Raw genomic sequence first — 17,794 nt, 5'->3', positions numbered from 1 at the left:
CCAGCAGCTCCCAGCCCTTCTGCCTTGGTCACCCTTTGACCGCAGAGCTGGGGACTCACTGTCACCATCGATGCAGGGCTGTTCGCAGCGCCTGGCATGGATGCACTGTGCTGGGAAGGAGCACAATTCCTGCAGCCCTGAGAAGGATGCTAGCTTTTGCTACTCGAGAAACAATAGGACTCATTTTCCTTTTCTATCCCCTTCCATCATATCCTCATGGTGTCTGGTAGCCTAATTTACATATGTTCTGTATTACCATGGCCCTGCTTTATCCTACTTATTCCACCTCCTTTCCCTCAGTTCTCTTGATAATAATGAGCCTGCTGTAGGGCAGGGATTTATTCAGACTACCAGGCAGGAAATCTGTGTAGGACATGGAGGATGGCAGCTCGCAGACTTGGTGACTGTGACCAGTGCTAAGACTCCCGAGCCTGGTGTTCATGGTGTTGCTCCCATGACTTGTCACTGCACAACAGGAAAGTGTTGCAATGACTGCGGCGTAAAGTGCAAACGCAGCTCCTACAAAGTGTGGTGAAGTTCTTGTGCGCGTTACCTAGAGAGAAAATGTAAGCCATGTCCTGGGGTCAGCTGGTAGCACGCTTTATACGTCAGCTTTTAGACATTCAAACTTCCATGCCACTTTATCAAGAGAAGAACATGGAGTATTAATGATCTGTATACCGGAGAGCCCGCTGTCACTGGAAACAGAGCAATAACCTCTGAAACAGTTTGAGCCAGATCCAAGTGCAAACCTGTAAACATTCATCTTTTCGGAACCCAGCAGAACCTGCGTGGCTACTGTGTGCTAGGTAGAGAGCGAAGATTTATTTGTTTTCAGAGCATAACCTGAAGCCAATGTTTAGCCAATAAAGAGAAACTTATTGAAACAGCTTTTTTTCTCCCAAGCTCGGTTCAGTTCTGTTTGCATGTGCAAGATTGGGTCATCCCCTTCTAGCCTTCAAGTGACCTTTCTCAAAATGAGCTGCAGTGAGGCCTCGGTTCTTCCACGAGACTCCTGGGGCAAGGCAGCTCTGGGAGAGATTTGTCAGCATTTCTTTGGCCATAATCACATGCACGGACCAGGGCAAAACCATTTCAGCTCCAGAGGAGGAACCAGGCTGAACAAAAGGGAAAAGCAGCCAGAGCAACATGAAGGGGATCAACTCTTGGCAGATCATGAGAAGGCATTAGAGAAAGCCTTCAAGTGAGGGCTGAGATACTGGAAGTTACCCAGGAATCGAATAGCATGGGAAGTACCGTAAAAGCCTGACCACACTGGAGCAGGGGAAGGAAGGAAGTGGGAGGGAAAGCAGAAGCTTTGTCTGCTGTAGAAAGTGTCAGCGGTTATTTGGGTAGTGTACTAATGCTGAAAATGCAGCGTGTTACAAGACACACACAGCCTGATATAAATTTAGCCAATCCCACCCTTAGAGCTTGTTCTTAAACAGCTGTGCAGGAGGAGCTGCCTTTCCATGAAGACCTGCCTGACATGGCTGCAACAAAGGGGTTATACCAATATCACCACCAGCTTAACATCACGCTGCAAGCTCTTTCTTCAAGAAGTAGCAGCATTCTGGGGAGTCATCAACTGAGGTGAATCCATGATGACAAAAGATCAGGAAGAAAGCAGTAAAGAAAGGACGATACGGCGTAGCTGCATCCTGGAAGGAAGCTATTGCGAGAAGATGTGGCCACAGGGGTAGAATGCAGACACGAGGCAGCCACAGATAGGTGGAGCTTTTAATGAGGTTTCTTAAATGTGGAAGATCTTCAGCACACAAAGCAGACTCGGAAGGGTGGCTCTATTCTCTGAACAAAGAGCAAGAAGCACGCAAAGCTCAGAGCAGCGTGCTGAGAGGAAAATAAAGGGCGCTACGTGGGTCCATGAACCATATGATCTCAGATCATCTAACTCTCACCTGTCCCCATGAGGAATCCCCCTCACAGAAGACAGTGCCAACTCCTTGAAAACAGCAGTACATTTATTCTCAAACAGAACAATAAAATAAACAATTTTTTGGTGTTTACTGCTGACATTAACATTTTCCATTAGCAAGACACTAGAATTCTGTGTTTTTAACCTAGTCCTTTTCCATAGTGATGGGTATAACTTTCTTTTGCCCCAATTTGTGTATGAAGGTGTTTGAAATCTCAGGGTAAACCCTGCACCTTCATCCCTGAGTTTCTCAGGGCCAGCAGACCAGCTTGGCATCTCAGCCTGGTGCTTTTCATAAATAGCACAGTGAGTACAAGATAGCTGATTACAAACCAGGAGGAGATTACCCAAGGAAGAAGTGTTGTGCAACACTCCCAACCCTCCACTGCAGCAGGCAGTGGTGGAAGCCAGAGGCCAACACAGAACGAGGAAGGTGCTCTGAATCTCAGGGTTTGACCTCCCATTCCACTTGGGCAAGGATGCACTATGACATGCTCAAAACAATCTGGAACAAGGGCAAAGCCCAACTGGGGTGTCTGGATGGGGACAGCAAGCAGCACGGCCTTCTCTCAGTGGTTCTGGGCCTGGAAGGCATGGCTGGTTAAGTCAGCAATCACTCCCCACTCAATCATTTTCAGCAGCCAGTTCCTCTCAGCTGTGATATTATGCTGAAAGAGCTGTAGGGACAAGAGAGCCAATGTTACAGGTTAATCCTTACAGTACCTCTCATCCTCCCTGAAATGCAGTGATCCTGCCTGACCCAACTTCCAGCCCCACTGCACAAGACCCCAGTCAGAAAACTAGGACAGAAGAAAGGCACCATGAGGGAGGCAGCATCTGCTTTCAAGCAGTTTTGGGAAGAAAGCATATCCCAGCACTTACAGAGGAGTTGGACTAGACGACCTTTAAAGGTCCTTTCCAACTCTAAGGATTCTCTGATTCTAATTTCCACAAGTAAAACTGGTACCAGATAGCTACCAGAGCTCACAGCTCCTTTAGTCCCAGCTTTTTCCAGTGGGTTCCCCTATGGAGAACACCTTAGTTTGGAGGGAAAGCATTTTCTACCTCGTTTTTTTTTCTCCGTGAGAGACCAGTATTGTAATAATGTATTGGCGTAGTGGTGTCATGGTTGCCAGGGTAACCAAAGCCTGCAATGTTGACCTCTTGGCACAGATGGAGGGCTAAGTTCAAAGCAATGATTCCCGTGGTGGCATATCTCTGGGAAAGGAAAAGAGAGAACATCTGTTTAGCATTTCAAACTCATACTTTTACAAAACTGACATCAGCAACACCTTTGCAGCTGGGACCAGTAGCTTCCTTCACACTCCATGCAGGAAAAAATACATAAATAAAACAGAACAGGTGCCTGGATAGCACTCCCAGAACTCAAACAAGGAGCATCTTATGAGAAGATGCTGCAGAAGATGTGGACTCAGGAGTGTACAGCCACTGAGATTATAAAACGTGGAGCTCCATGGAAATGAAAAAGCTTTGGATGGAAGCACACTTTTTAAGAAGACCACATCTATAACTGAGCCTGTACCAAGTCCCTGCATCTCTTTCATTTCTGTGTGCCTCTGTGTGTGCGTTCCCTGCTGGGGGCCTTTGTGTGAAACCTCGCTTCTCATCCATGCATTAAATTCCTGTCCCTGGCCTATGTGTTACAAAACTTCCCTCTGCACACATAAAACTAACATGGCCACGTACCAGCTGAGACCTTGCCTTAACAACCTCGTGATGGTGCAGAACACCCACCACACTGTGAGTGGCTGAACATGCTGTCTGGTCCCTCAAGCTTAACCGAGCACTTAGCACTTCTTCTCTGGATTGCCCCACTTCACGCTTTCCAAGCAGTTTAGCAGGGAAATGTACTTTTTTACAGCACTGCTTCAGCAGTCAGGAGACTTGGCACCTAATCCCAGCCCCAGCCAAGTTAGTGCATGACCTTGGACAAGGTTATTTCACCACACTAGGCCTTCAAGCTTCTCAAGCCTTTGTTGCAGATTATAAACATCCTGGTGGTGCCCAGCAGGCTTAAAGTTAATTAAAGATTGCACAGCACCATCACAAAGATCGTCAGGACTGAAGACAAAGTAGATTCATTAATGAAGTAATCCTCCATTGTGCAGCGAAGGAGAAATTTGCGTTCCCGAAGTAGAGGGTATAACAGCCAGCCTCAGGCCAGAGATCTGCAAGACCTGAATGTTTTAAGGAACGCCAACCAAAATTCCTCCCATTTTATGATAGCCAATTATCAGTAATGGTCTAGAGACAGGAAAATCACAGGAACATGTATGAAAGCTCTTATATGACAAAGCTGCTAGTCACCAGAGAAGCAGGTGTCCTGAGGCCTAGAACCACGGCCAGAAATTTAACTCTGAAAAGTTACTTGAATTCAAAATGGCAAGGGATTGCAGGGCAGACTGGAATTAAAGTAATGCTGCACAGTTGTGACAAGCAGGGAAAGGTCTTCTTTGAAGAAACAGGGTTCAAAACCCAAAACACCATGCTAAAGTAAAAGATGGCATTTACTAGGGGGAGGGACCAGCTGATCTAGCAAATGGGTTTTCCTTCCCCTTGCATGGCACTGAAGCAGTGAGGTATTAGGGAAGACACTAAACACTGATGGTCATCTGTTTGCCCTCCAGCGTGATCACATACCCCACTTGATTCATTCAGCTGCAGCAGTTTGTACGTTGCCTGATAAGTGACATATGGATTGAGAATACGTAGCTGAGAGACGTTCCAGTTCCACTCCTGGGGAGGCTGGCGCCAAAATCCCTCCTTTGTCTGTAGGACAAAGGCAGAGAGGTACTCAAGACATGTCCATAAACACCACACCGTGCCACGATAACGAAGCCTGAGTTAGCTGTGGCCTGTTGCACTGGCTGGATGCTCAGAAGGACCAAGAGTTTGGAGGAATAAAGCACCTCCTGGTCTTTTCCACTCATTCTCATGCACCCATCTGCAATCTAGCTGTGACTGGGGTCTAATTAGTGACAAATAAGGTCTCCGGTGCCTTCTGCGGCTCATTAAATATTTGAAAGATACATGATTATGAGAGCTATTGCGTATGTGACTACAAATAACCTGGTTTCAACCATCCATCATTAAAGACATCTCACCTTGTTCTTTGTTTTCAGTAATACTTCCCTCAGCCATAAGAAATCCAGAGGCTTGAATGGGACAAACACCATCAGTGTATCGTTGTCATTGTTTTCCAGAGGGTTAGGCAGGGCTGATTCAGGGAAGAAGAGACGAATGCTGGTTCTTTCTCCCACATCCTTCTTGTACTCTTTTACTGGAGCATCATTTAATCTGAGAATCAAAGCCAGAAGGGCTGGATTTGTGGCATGTCAGTATTGCCTGTTCCCAACTGTAGAGAGTTGCTGTCAGATGCAAGACTGGCCATGGGAACTCAGATGAGGGCACCAACACATACTATAGCCCCATATAGCAGCCTGGTTCCACAGTATGGGCCACCTCATCAGACATCCCAGTAGTTCCTCCTTAGCAATATAAAAACAGATGACAGTGGCAGGCAGCCACAATTTTTCAGAGAGGGACATGAAGCACGTTAAACGATTTGCTCAAGTCAGAGCAAAGCTGCATGTAAGGCTGCAATGCAGTCAAAGATTCCCTGCCATTCCACTGAGCTGGAGGTGGCTATCCAGTCCCAGGTACAACATCTGTGAATGAGCAGTGCAATTTGTAGCTCCTGCAATGCCTGTGCTTGGCCACAAACTGCAAGAAAGATCTTTGATTACCTGGGTAGCTAGATCCTAGATGTTATGTTTCCCAGGCAAGAACATCACATACACATTATCATTTTTCAGTCTCTGATTAATCATCAAGGTTTTAGTAAGGATTCAGTACCTTATGATAACATGGTGAGAGTCAATCATTTTCCCAAAGTGCTGGCCATGGATAGAGTAGCCATTGCCGACCACAATGCACCTTTGGCACCATAAGCTGGCAAAATAATAGATAGCAAGAGATAAAATTCTCTGACAAATTTCTCCACCAGGTTAGTTCAGCATCCCCCGAAGGTCTTTTTGGGGTGACATTAGAGGAGAAAAGCCCTGACTAGTAGGACTCTGGATTCTTCCCACCCAGATGATATTTGTCTTAGAAAGTACAATGGAATGTGCTTACACATTCACAAAGGCAATGGAATATCATCAACATGCTAGAGGTGAGACTTCTAGTTGGCTGGAGTGAACAAGGCACTAAGGAAATAGAAAGTCAAGTGTGGATACCCAGCAGACCAGTAATTACACGGGCAGACCTCTGCTGGAGGCATGCAGCGTATCAGGGAGAGGGAGGTCACAGAAAGTGTCTGAATGAAAGTGCTTGTCAACAGCTGCCACAGACAGACTACTTGAGTTCCTGCTCCCCCTGAATGTGGGCAGGCCCAGCTGAGGGATTCACCCAACTCCCAGCCTGGCATGCTTGGGATGGAGTTAGAGCAAAAGAAAATAGATGGGACACGGCAACACGGAGAACAGAACTCAGGGTATGACAGAAGTTAAAGGGAGGGAGCTAGGAGCTAGCAGCTTAAGTTCATCAGTATGAGAGCTGCTTGAAAGGGTACGTTTAAAAGGGACAGAAAGAGAAACCTACTGAGAGAGGAGATGAAGAGTGGCAGGAGTAAGAGGCAGAAAGACTGTGAAGTTGAACACTAAGAGAGAGAACTTCCAATAGCTGCAGAGACCACAACTCTCAATCTAGCAATCACTTCCCTGACAGATGCGCTCCCCCAGCTCCCATCTCCAGCCCAGACTTCATACCGGCCAAAGGATCCAGGCAAATCCTGCTCTGGAAGAAGCTGCAATGTGCTAAAAGCAGAGAGAACTAGAAGACAAGAAGTTGAAGAGTCATCTTCACACAAAATTGTGACCCCCCACTACCAATAGACTAACCTCCTCTTTCTTCTGCTCTAAAGAGACAGGTTTCATCCCTATACAAAATTCCAGGACAATTTACATGGGACAGCCTGCTCAACCACCACTCTTGCAATCATCACCTGCCCAACAGTGTCCAAACTAGGCATTTTTTCCACATGAAAAGCATGCACTTTTTGATCAGTGCTACTGATGCTGGTCTGCAGTACCTTGCACAGAAAAAGCCAACAGGTACCAACTCAGCTGATATCCTCTCTCCATTAGCATTTGATAACTTCTGCAGTGCCTCCTGCTCCATCCACAATAGCATTTGTCAGCCCTCCCCTTTCCATCTCTCCTGGAACAGCTACAGCCAGGAGTTAAAGCACTGTCCCTATTTCTCCAAGACCACTATTTCTCAAAGACATCCCATCCAGTCAGTCCAGATTTCCCTTGGTGTGTTTCTCAGCTGTATTCCATCTGCAGCACTGCAGGCTGCTCCATGAGTAGGAGGCTCTCCAGCCTCACTGTGCCCATCCACAGTGGGGCAACACCAAGGACAGAGTATTTCAATACCTGAGCTCTGCAGCCCAAAAGGAAGTTTATGGTACCACAGAACTTCTTCAAGCTCCTGTTTAAAAGGCCTGTCCAAGAGTGAGTATATGGATTTGCTGGTGAGGAAAGGCTCCCAGTGAGATTCAAACCTAACAAGAGATACAGACAGGCAGCAGCTTATGGACAAGTAGAGCTGTCAAAGCAGTATCAGGCACAGGACTGGGGCAGCTGAAGCAGGCTGAATAATGAAGAGCTTTGGAAAGCTACCGAGCTATCCTGAAGTACTTCCCAGAAATGACCCATATTTTTAAAATCTACTGCTGTTTCTAACTCATCTTTCAAGCAGCAGTGACAGCAAAAATCTCATTTCCCCTCCAGTTCTGCTCCACCTCCCAGTTCCTCTCCCTTCTCAGTCATTCCTCTCTCTGTACAGGTTTGGGGAATGCCTACTCATTGTTTCATTGTTTATCCACAAGAGAGAAGGGGAGAATTCCATTTACGTTCCCAATTTCATTTATTCGTTCACTTCACGACAAAACTCGTAACACCCAAGACAAAATCTCACAACACAAGGCTGACTGCCCACAACCATTTCAGCTGCACATCTCTTCCTCTCTGTTTGCCCTTTGGAGGACATTCTGTGCACACATCTGCATTGCATCTTCCCGCTGGCCTTCTGACTCACTTGTTATGGTGCCAAGATGCAATTGTGCAAGAGTCAGCTCTATTTCCCTTTCTGCATATCTGCACATAAACCCCAACCTGCCTGCTTCCACCAAACAGTAGCCACTCAAACACTGACTCACTATCTCACTAAAATTCCCCGAACAAATGAGACAGCTAACAAACCTTCCAAGAAAAGGCTTTCTCCAAATGAAGCGTCTCCGGCAAGTACCAACGTGCCTCCTGCAAAAGAAACAAGGTTCATTTCTTACTAGCTCTTCCTGAAGGCTCTCAAGCCTTAGACTGTGGCCTGAGAATCAGGGACAGTTCAGGAGGTCTCCTAAAGATGTCTACAAAAGGAAGGTTTTGAGCTCCTGACCGTGTTGTCCTGTCTCCCAGCTCCTGACCATTGCTGTCCATGAACATGTCCCCTCCAAAGACCACGTAAAGGGCTCCATTTCTGTTCAGTAGAAACACAGATGAATTTAGATGGAAAAAAGATCTCTAGAGAGGTAATACCAAAGTTAGATCAAGCTGCTTAGAGCCTTGAACAGGTTGAATTTTAGAACATCATTAGTGAGCCTTGTTCTTTCCTCCATATAGAGGCAGACAAAGAGCACCATGAGATGTCCACAAGACACTGTGGCAGTGACCAGCAACAGCGGGGAATCTCTCTGTGGTCTAGCTAAGACAACTCCAGGCTCACCAATGCTGTTTTATCCTGCTCCTATTCCATGTGCCCTGCTCTCAAGCCATGGCCAGGCAGAACACAGTCCCCCAAGACCCCAGCAACTCAGACCTTACTGGGGAACTGTTTCTCACCCAGGTTTTACCCTGGGAGGAGAGGATGTATCTGCTTCCCACAATAATGAATTGTGCCCCACCACAGACCACAGTAGCACTGAAGCCAGAAAATGAAAGAGGTAACTTACTCAATATGCTTGCCAAGTGTGTTCGTCACATAGTACAGGCTCTTCATGCACAGACCTGCAGAAGGCAATGAAGCTTGGATTGCCCTGAGTGCCCTGCTCCACACGCATGCATCTGGGACTGTGGATGCAGCAGGGAAAGGCTCCTCCACCCTTTGCACCCTTCTAGCAACGTGACACAGAGCACAAAATGGGTGAGAATGAGCACAGACAGTGCTGCAGCTCTAAGACGTGGGGAAGGGGCAGGATTTCCCCATGACCCCTGTGGGTCCCTGATTTGGGAGAGGCTCTGCAGTCTGTCCCCTCACCTAGCCCATAGTTGTACCCAGCTCCTCCCGCTGGCTTCACAAAGATGCTGCTGTGCTTGTGCTGGCACACAGGGATAAGGATTTCCCAGCATTTGTTTTTTCTTTTTTTCTCTTTACCATTAGTAAAGAATCCATCCTGATGATAGATAAAAGACTTTTAATTTTACTTTCCTCAGCACTTCCCATATTGTACCACAAAATAGTCGTTATATCACTGTGCACTGTGATAGCTCTTTCTTTTTTATGAAAATGACAATGGTCTCATCTTGGTCATTAAACAGCAGCGATTTTTTTCTGTGACAAACAACTGGCCTCTCAACGATGGCATGAAATTAGAATTGGTTTTCCTTCTTTTGGAGGGAGAACACAAGCAGTGACATACACTCAATACAGACACTACAACACAGGGTCTCTCCCAGACTTCCCAAACTCCCTGCACAGAGGCTTTCATCAGCCAGTTATTTCTGCATTGCTACATGCATACACACAACATAGGTAAGCACTCACTTCTGGACCCTGATCTTGCAAAGATCTCAGCAGCATTTATCAGAAGGTGACTGCCAGACTTTCCCCTCACCCCAGGAATTCAGTCTTGAGTATCACAAAAGCATATTAATCCTGCTCCAGCCTCCACAGCCCCATGCACACAGGAGGCAGGCTTTGCACTGGGGTTTTAAATAATAATAAATATTAATATAGGGGAGAATTCACTGAGTCAACACCTGGCTGTACTAGTGCAAAACAACAGAAGAATTTTCATACTTTGTGGAAAAAAATCACCTTTCAGATGCTTTTCTGCCCTCCACCCTCCCCTGAGACAGCCAGAATGACTCAGTTTTCCAAAAATTCACCCAAAACAGGCACAGCTAATGCCACTCTTGGAGGCTAGTGACAAATTTGAGTGCAAGACCCATGCACAGGAGAGCAGAGCTGCTGCACACAAAGTTGTGCATGGTGGGGCCACTTGCAGCACAGGGCTCAGCATTTGGGAGCACAGCTGATAGAGCTATGTGCAGTGAAAGCGAGTCACTGTGACAGTGCCTGTGCTCCTGTTGCTGAACCCTATGCCTTGGTATTTAAATTCACAGATTCCTCCCTCATCTCAGCCTGTGGTGTGGGATTTATGGTATTATGTCTTCTTCCTCTCCCCTTCTGTCACACCCATGATTGGGGTCTCTCCAGTGAAGACATCAATGGCCAGCAGGGGCACCTCACTCTGGACAGTCCCAGCCCAGCAAGGCAGGGGACTGGGGGACACAGTGGTGATCGCTGGCTGGAAAACAGCAGGGCTCAGCATGCACTGAGGTTTTCTTACCCATACACAGCAAAAACAGCAGCTTTTTGCTCTGGAAAAGGACAAGGAAGAGTCTTCTGACTACAGCTATGGCATTCATGCTTGTCTTCACGCGCATCCTGCAAAACAGCAGATGACATCAGTCAAACAAGACTAATGAGCTTTCATTTAGCAGTACTTTTGCACAGACAGGCAGGCTGTGCACTTGTCTCACAAACCTGGATTTCTCAATGCCGTGCCTCTGTCCTCACAGCATGGATACCCCCCACGCTCTGTCTGCTGACCCACAAGACCCACATGCACATTGATCAGGATCAGTGCAGCTCATCCCACTGCCTGCACAGGACCTGGCATCACAGCTGTGTATCCAGTGAGGACTGGAAGTACTTCACCACCATCCCAAGGATGTTCCATTCTCACGCCCCACAGTTTGTTCCACTGACAAAAGAAGGAGTCCACAAAGAGCTGCTCTGACTATCGCTAAAGTCCTGTGATCAATCCTCCTAAGCTGTGGAGTTTGTAGTGTTTAGGTGTACAAGTCTGAATGACAGCCTTAATTATACAGGGACAGCACCACAGTTCACACAGACAATTGCTGGCTCAGGCTGGTGAAAAACAAGAATAATATGCTTATCTCTTGGAGGGATGTTGCAGAAAGCAAGTGCTGAGCTTCCCCATCTGATGATGATCATCTAATTATCCTCAATGAGCTGGGTACAAACCTCAGCTCAGCCACAGAGAAGTACTTGGGGATGCTTTCAGTCCATCCTCTTTCCCTCAGTCTATGGCCTGGAAGAAGACCTTTTTAAGGCTGATTAATCCATTCAAGAAGACCCTTCTGCTGGTTGCCAGCCTGCTGGAGCAAGGCTGCCCTCCAAATTCCAGGGCTGGCAGCTGCTGTTCCCCCACACCACATCAAGGAGGTTCCATGGTCCTCCTTGACACAGGCAGCACCTGCAAGGCATCAGGGCTGGCCTTAAATAGGAAGCCCTGGCAGCATAGTGTGCTATGGGGACAGCAGGGTGTTTTTCTGGGTGGATGTACTTCAGAGGAAGGGAACTGGAAGGGTTTCCCATAAAGATATTAAGGCAGGAATGTAGAGAGAGAGAGCTCAGCTGCTCTGGCTGCAGACCTGCTCTGGAGATGGGAGTGGGCTGAATGTGTGCCCTCCACAGACTGCTGCTGTTGCTTAAATAATCTAAGGAAAGCAAGAGGTCTCCTACCCCACTTCCCTGCAGGCTCACACTGTGCTCTCAGTTATACACGTGGTCAACTTTTCTCCTATTCAAACAATCTTAAGGTCTGAGGAACAATTTTGTATATGTATCCCTCGCGTACATCCCTGGAGTTAATACCAGCCTGGTAAATGTAGGCATTTCTTGCTGCTTTCTCCTGCTGTAATTTCCCCCAAGGCATGCAAAGGAGGGCCAGCATGTACAAGAAATCCCATAATGAATTGCAGAAACCACCGGGGATTAATTTAACCCTTCCCTTTTTAGCGAAGGAAAGAGGCAAGGCAGGTATGACGGTAAAAGAACAGCCCCTTTCCCCTTTGTTCTCACAACAGAGTTACTGAAACCAAGCCACAGATCTGCCCTGCAGACAGAGCAGGAGCTGTAGGAGGTCGAGCAGCTTGAGAACAGCTCTCGTTGCCTGACAGAAACGCAACGCTACTCAGTGCAGCCAGGCACCTGTACCTCCTGCTTTGCACTGAGCAAAGCAATCCCCTCAGCTGGTGAGAGTACACGCACTTGTTTGTGCGAGATGCCTCCTGCCTGCCAAGGGGCTTCGTTTGCCCCTTTCTACTTCTCTCAAGCCTTTCAGGTTTCTTTTCACAGAGCTGTTTTATTTTTCTGTACGATATTTTTTTTTTTGCCTCCCTTCCGTTCTAATTAAGGTATTTGTCTCCGCAGCAGGAAATATAAACTGCAGCAGACAATCTCGATTATGTATTTTAAAGGAGGAAAAAAAATAGTTAGAAAAGCTATCGCTTCGGATACACACAGAAACAATGGCTAACCACGTCCCCAAAAACCAGGAAAACAAGGGGGGGGGGGGGGGGGAAGAAAGGAGGGATGCCAACCCTTTAAAAACTATTTTAAAACATGAGAAAGTTTTTCATTCCGTGCCGAGGGATGAAGGGTCAGGTTTTTGGTAAAGAAAAAAATAACCACTCCTGTTAGCAATAGCAGGAGCTTTTCCTTAAGACACACCAAGAGCGGAGGAGCTGCTGAATTCTTTTGAAAACTTGCTGCTCGGTATTATCGCTGCTAAGCGCTACTGAAAGCCTCCTTTTGTCTAAGTTTAAAGAGCTGAGCGCTGCTGAAAATGCCGTCTGGATTCTATGTGCTGACTGAACCGCTGTCCTCAGCCACACACGCACGATCTGAAGGGGAAGGAACCAATTTACTACGCCGTGCCTCAGTTTCCCCGCTTGCAAAGTGGAGACGATCACAATTCCCTACTTCTCAAAGAGGCTACAAACCTGAAATCGTTGGCACAGAGCAGCTACAATGAGTCACTGCAGCAGGCCAAGAATAACACAAAAATACCTAAAGAGACGAGGCATTTTCTATTCTTCAGAGAGCAATTGATTAGTTGAGCTATACTGGGATTTTTGTCCATCAGAGATTGCAAACTTGACAAAATGGCCTAGAAAATGAGAGTTCATTCTCGTTGATTCTCTTTCCTTCTTCCCACGCCACTCCCAGCCTCTACCTCCCCTGCTCCATTTTTTTGTTTTTAAATCTACTCCTCTAAATATTGTTTCTCTCACATCAGCCCAGCAGGAGAGGCAGAAATCAAATTATAACCACTGAAAAAAACCATCAGCGTTTAGTGCCAGGCTGGTGGGTGGAGACAGTGGAACATTTTGCTTTAGGTTTCAAAAAAAAAAAAATTAATAATCTATTTTTATTAAAATAAACAGGCAGAAAGGGAGAAAGAAAATCAATCAGCTGCATTTAAAGCAGAGAGATATCAAGCAAAGAGTGCTCCATCCAGAGAGATGGGCTAGAGCTGCAGAAACCAAGCCCCTCTATCCCTCTCCTTTCATGGAAGAGTTTTTCTCTTCTGATGCTGATGTTGTGCTTTTAATCCTGGATACGCATCTTGCTGTGTATGGAGAAGTCCTAGGGATAACTTTTTTTTCCTAGAGGGATAACAGAAGGAGGAAAAGCAGAGCCAAGACAACCTCTACAAAGGTGACCACACTGTTTCACATAGCTACATGATCCGGGCAGAACTTGCTGCATTTATACCTCTTCAGTTCAGCAGGGGAACGTCTTGTCTGCAAAGAACAGCTAAATATCAGATCTGTCACATCCAAGTATTTTTTTAAGAGATTATTTCAGGAAAAAGCACATGCTACATGGAAATGCCATTGCAGCCTTTCTGCTCCTCTCTCTGTCTCTCCCTGGTTTTTGGCTAGAGAATTGGTAGCTTCAGGAACCAACAAACAAACAAATGAGCTTGCTCTCTTCCAAGCCCCAGGAGGCAGCCAGCAGGACATTATCATGCAAGACTTGCACCAGAGCTTGCTTCTGGCCAGCATGTATCTGAAGACCATCTCTCTCCCAGCACAAGCTCAGGAAGTCAAAACAGCAGAGTCCAAGGCTGGGGGAAAACTCCTCAGTACAAACCCCCCCCCAGGTGAACACATTTGGTGCTTATTAGCCTTTAAGTGTTATTGCCCAAATTAGCTCTGCACCTGTCTGGCCACCTAACTAAGCACAGCTGGTCTCTTTGGGGAAGGTTTGCTTGGGTTAGCATCCACCCTGCATTTTGGAAGGTGCTAGTCACACACGTTGCAGCATTGTGTGCTCCTGTGGCTCCCCATGCCCTAGGCTGATGGGGTGATGCTGCAGAGGCAGGTAGGCAGCAGCCTGGACTCAAAGTTTTGCCCTAGCAGGGGACAGCACTAGGCACCAAGTCCCCCAGAGCTCTCTCTGCACCTCGTCCCTGGAAAGCCTCTGCACCTGCAGGATCTTTGCCTTCTCGGAGGGCTAAGAAACCCAGCTGAGCTGCAGAGGGGGCTGAGGCAGTTTTGCGCTCCTGCAGTGCCATCGTGTGCTTTAGGTGTGCACTGCATTATCTCCCGGCTGCCAAAACTCACAGAGGCCGAGGAAGCGGCAAGCAAAACCCCAGCGCCACCCGGGTGTGCCCAAGCTCCCAGCAGTGACCACCCAGGAGTGCCAAGTCCTGTGGCCGCTGCCACATAGGAACGGCTGCACTCAGCAGTGATCACAGGAGAGCCCTGCGCCGTGATGCTCCCCGGCCCAGCGATGTGCAGCTGCTCCCCCTGCCGCAGAAAGTCAGCTCGGTGGCAGTGCTGGAGCTCAGACTGTGAGACCAGGAGGTGCCGTGGCCAGCACGGCTTTATTTCAGCTTTGCCGTGGCTTAAAGTGACCTTTTACTGAAGGGAAGGAGGGACCGGGAGGACCCACAGATGCATTTGTGGGGGATTTTGCAGGGAGCACCCCATCAGTGCAGTGCACCTACCCTAAACAGGCTCTCATTCCCTGCAGACACCCGTGCACAGAGACAGGAGAGCAGCCACACCCGCCCTACACCAACTTGGGTTTCACTCTTCTGCTGTTTCTGCATTATTAAAATGGACTGTACAGAAAACCTACAGAGAATTGCATAGGGCTGGGAAGGAGGGAGGCAGGCAGGATCTGAGCCCTGCTCCCTTCTGCAGCAAGGCCCCTGAATCCCAGCACGGCCATACTGCAGAGCCGAGGTGTGATGGGAAGGTGAGTGTAAAAGCTCCAGACAAAATGTTTCTGGAATTTCGGTGTGGTTCAGCTCTGGCCTGAAATCAGCCCAACATCTCACAAGACCGTCAAAAGACTACCAAGATCTCAGAGGGGAATAACAAAAGGGTTCACCAGAAAAGGAGCTGAGGAGTGAAAAATGAGAATTTTGCCCTCCAATTCACCTGGAAAATTCCCCAACCTGCAGATGTCCCAGCAAAGCTTTCTCTCTGCTGAAGAAGCCCTGTTCCAGCTGTGGCAGGTCCTCAGCTCCTGTCAGCAGGCATTGTGCCACGCTGCTAAGCGCATCCATGGGAGAGAGCGCTCATTAACAATGTGAGCAAATGGCATAACGATGCCTTGACAGCACCTATGGTGACAGCTGCAAAGTGCCCCAATCAGTGATGGCAGCAGCAAGCAGCATGCACTGCATGGTCTGTGGCCACCTTGGGGGATCTGGGAAGGGGACATCCAGTGATAAATCTGGGGACAAAGGAGCCCTGCACTATGCACAGTGTAGGGAGGGCAGAGCACATGGCTGACAGCACTTGGGGCCACTGACATAGCTGTGTTTCTTTAGCTTGCTCCAGTCTGGCTCCTTGCTGGGAAAAGGCACCTCAGGGTGCTGCAGCCTTGTCTCTCTGCAGGCAGACAAGTTTGCCTTTACTCTGCAGCCAGCATGGCTCCTGTCTCCCCACACAGCTATTGCTGTCTTGCTCCTTCCTATTCTCCTAGTTCCTCCAGGGCACAGCTCCAAAGGAAACCCTCCTTCAGAGCTCTTGTTTCCTCCCATTGCTCTGATGTCAGCCCACCAGCCCAAAGCTTTGGCAATTCATTCTGCCCTCTGCAGCTCTGCCCTTTCTTACTCTTGCGCCTTAGAAAAGCAGCAAGGCACACAGGCAGGCCCTGGAGCCTAAGCTAGACACAACTTATTCAGCAAATACAAGCTGCTGCATAGGAAAATGAGCTAACCTAAGGATTCAGGACAGAAGCCCTGCAGGCCAGGAGGAAAGATCCACATGCACTGTCAGACCCCAGGGCAGAGGCTGGCTCTCAGAGCCCCGGGCTGTGCAAATGCTTTCCCACAAATCCCTGCCTGCAGCCCAGGCTGACACAAGCAGAGGGGACAGTGTGCACGTCCCAAAGTCCCCTCTCAGATCCCTCCCAGCTTGCTTCCCCATACCATGTCCTGGGGCAGACGGTCCAGCTAAGCCCCTGGGAAGACAAAGCAGGAGGAAAGGACTGGAGAGTGATGAGAGGAAAGAAAGCCTTTTATGGCACCTTGTGCTTTGAAGAGCAGCTGAACCCAGGTCCAGCCTTGCTTGCTTGGGGCCAAAAGGTGGACGCTGTGGGCAGCTCCACTGCAGGGACAGACACAGCAGCAGCGCGGTATGCTCCTGGTTTCACAACCTTTGTTTCTGGCTCTTACAATAAAAATGAAAATAAAATAATTAAATAAAAATAAATCACCGAAAGGAGGAAAATGAAGCTGTCTGATGGCAGGAAGGATAAGCAATGGAGTACATACCGCTGGGGTCTGGGTTATAAAACCAGCCGTTGTATTAATTGTGGCCTGGAATATCTTTCCTGTGGGGAAGAGGAGGGAAATGAGGCCTGGTGTTACACGGGCATGGGGCAGTGTGACAGAGACGCTCAGCCCTTGGAGTGTCCCTCCTCCTTGGCCAGGCAGTGTGAGGCCCCCGAGGGGCTGTACCACCCACATGTCAATCACATCCCCAGAGAATGTTTGCCTACCTGTAATCCACCTGGAAAAGGTCCTAGGCCCCTGCTTTATCCTCCTTGCAGCCTGCAGTCATGCTGCAGGCCTCCATGCAGCAGGCCTCCTTCCCCAAGCTCCAGCCTGCCCTGCCACCATTTCCCTCACAGCATGCGGCCCTGCAGGCCATGGCTTCCCCTGGGAAGGCCTCACTTCGCACCCCCTAACCCCTGCCCCGCACTGCAAGGGACTGTGGGGATAGAAGGGAAGCTTCTGGCTCCTTGCCACCCCTACCTCCTTCCCCAGCCAGCTCCCATCCAGGCTGTGTTAGTCACAGAGGCTTGCATGTCCTCAAAATACCAACCTGCTCCAGGCCGGCCTCTGCAATCCCATGACAGCCATGCTCCGCCCTGTGCTTTGTGTGGCTCCCAAAGCAGATCTTTTTGATTCTTGATAAAATCCCTGGCAGTGATGAAGCTTGCACACCGAGGTGGACAGGGGAAGGGAATTTACTTTTCTGGGAAGCTGTGTTTTCAGGCTGTGTATATTTCTATATTGACTGCAGTGCATGGCTTTGACTGGCCATGTTCGTTTATTACTTTCTAATGAAAAAAAAAAAGATATTTGGGAGAAAGTAGGTTCTTTTCAATCAAATAATAAAATAAAGAATCTACCTCATCCAGATTCTGAAAAAAAATTCTACTGAGAAGAAATTTATGCTAATACAAATGGATATAAAAAGTATTAGAGTGGAA

General features: G+C 48.1%; 1 protein-coding gene across 9 annotated transcripts; it reads right to left on the bottom strand.

Annotated features, from left to right (window-relative positions):
* On the bottom strand, positions 1,673-17,487 carry LOC110406974 (CMP-N-acetylneuraminate-beta-galactosamide-alpha-2,3-sialyltransferase 4-like). Of its 9 annotated transcripts, none has more exons than XM_021414131.1 (14): positions 17,404-17,487; positions 16,851-16,909; positions 16,604-16,746; positions 10,590-10,687; positions 8,970-9,024; positions 8,417-8,497; positions 8,224-8,280; positions 7,396-7,523; positions 6,727-6,790; positions 5,813-5,908; positions 5,062-5,254; positions 4,598-4,726; positions 3,002-3,154; positions 1,678-2,613 (listed from the first exon to the last, which is right to left on the bottom strand). In XM_021414131.1, the coding sequence occupies exons 4-14, from the start codon at positions 10,684-10,686 to the stop codon at positions 2,506-2,508; spliced, it is 1,161 nt and encodes a 386-aa protein (XP_021269806.1). In that variant the 5' UTR covers position 10,687; positions 16,604-16,746; positions 16,851-16,909; positions 17,404-17,487; the 3' UTR covers positions 1,678-2,505. The 9 variants fall into 9 exon arrangements, with proteins under 9 accessions (XP_021269799.1, XP_021269806.1, XP_021269805.1 ...); XM_021414130.1 differs by having other exon boundaries at positions 17,334-17,417; XM_021414129.1 differs by lacking the exon at positions 17,404-17,487 and adding an exon at positions 17,078-17,327.

This window comes from Numida meleagris, chromosome 16 (assembly GCF_002078875.1).
Source record: "Numida meleagris isolate 19003 breed g44 Domestic line chromosome 16, NumMel1.0, whole genome shotgun sequence".
NCBI classification, from domain to species: Eukaryota; Metazoa; Chordata; class Aves; order Galliformes; family Numididae; genus Numida; species Numida meleagris.
Note: the sequence above shows the minus strand (reverse complement) of the source record. Positions and strands in the feature narration are given on the sequence as shown.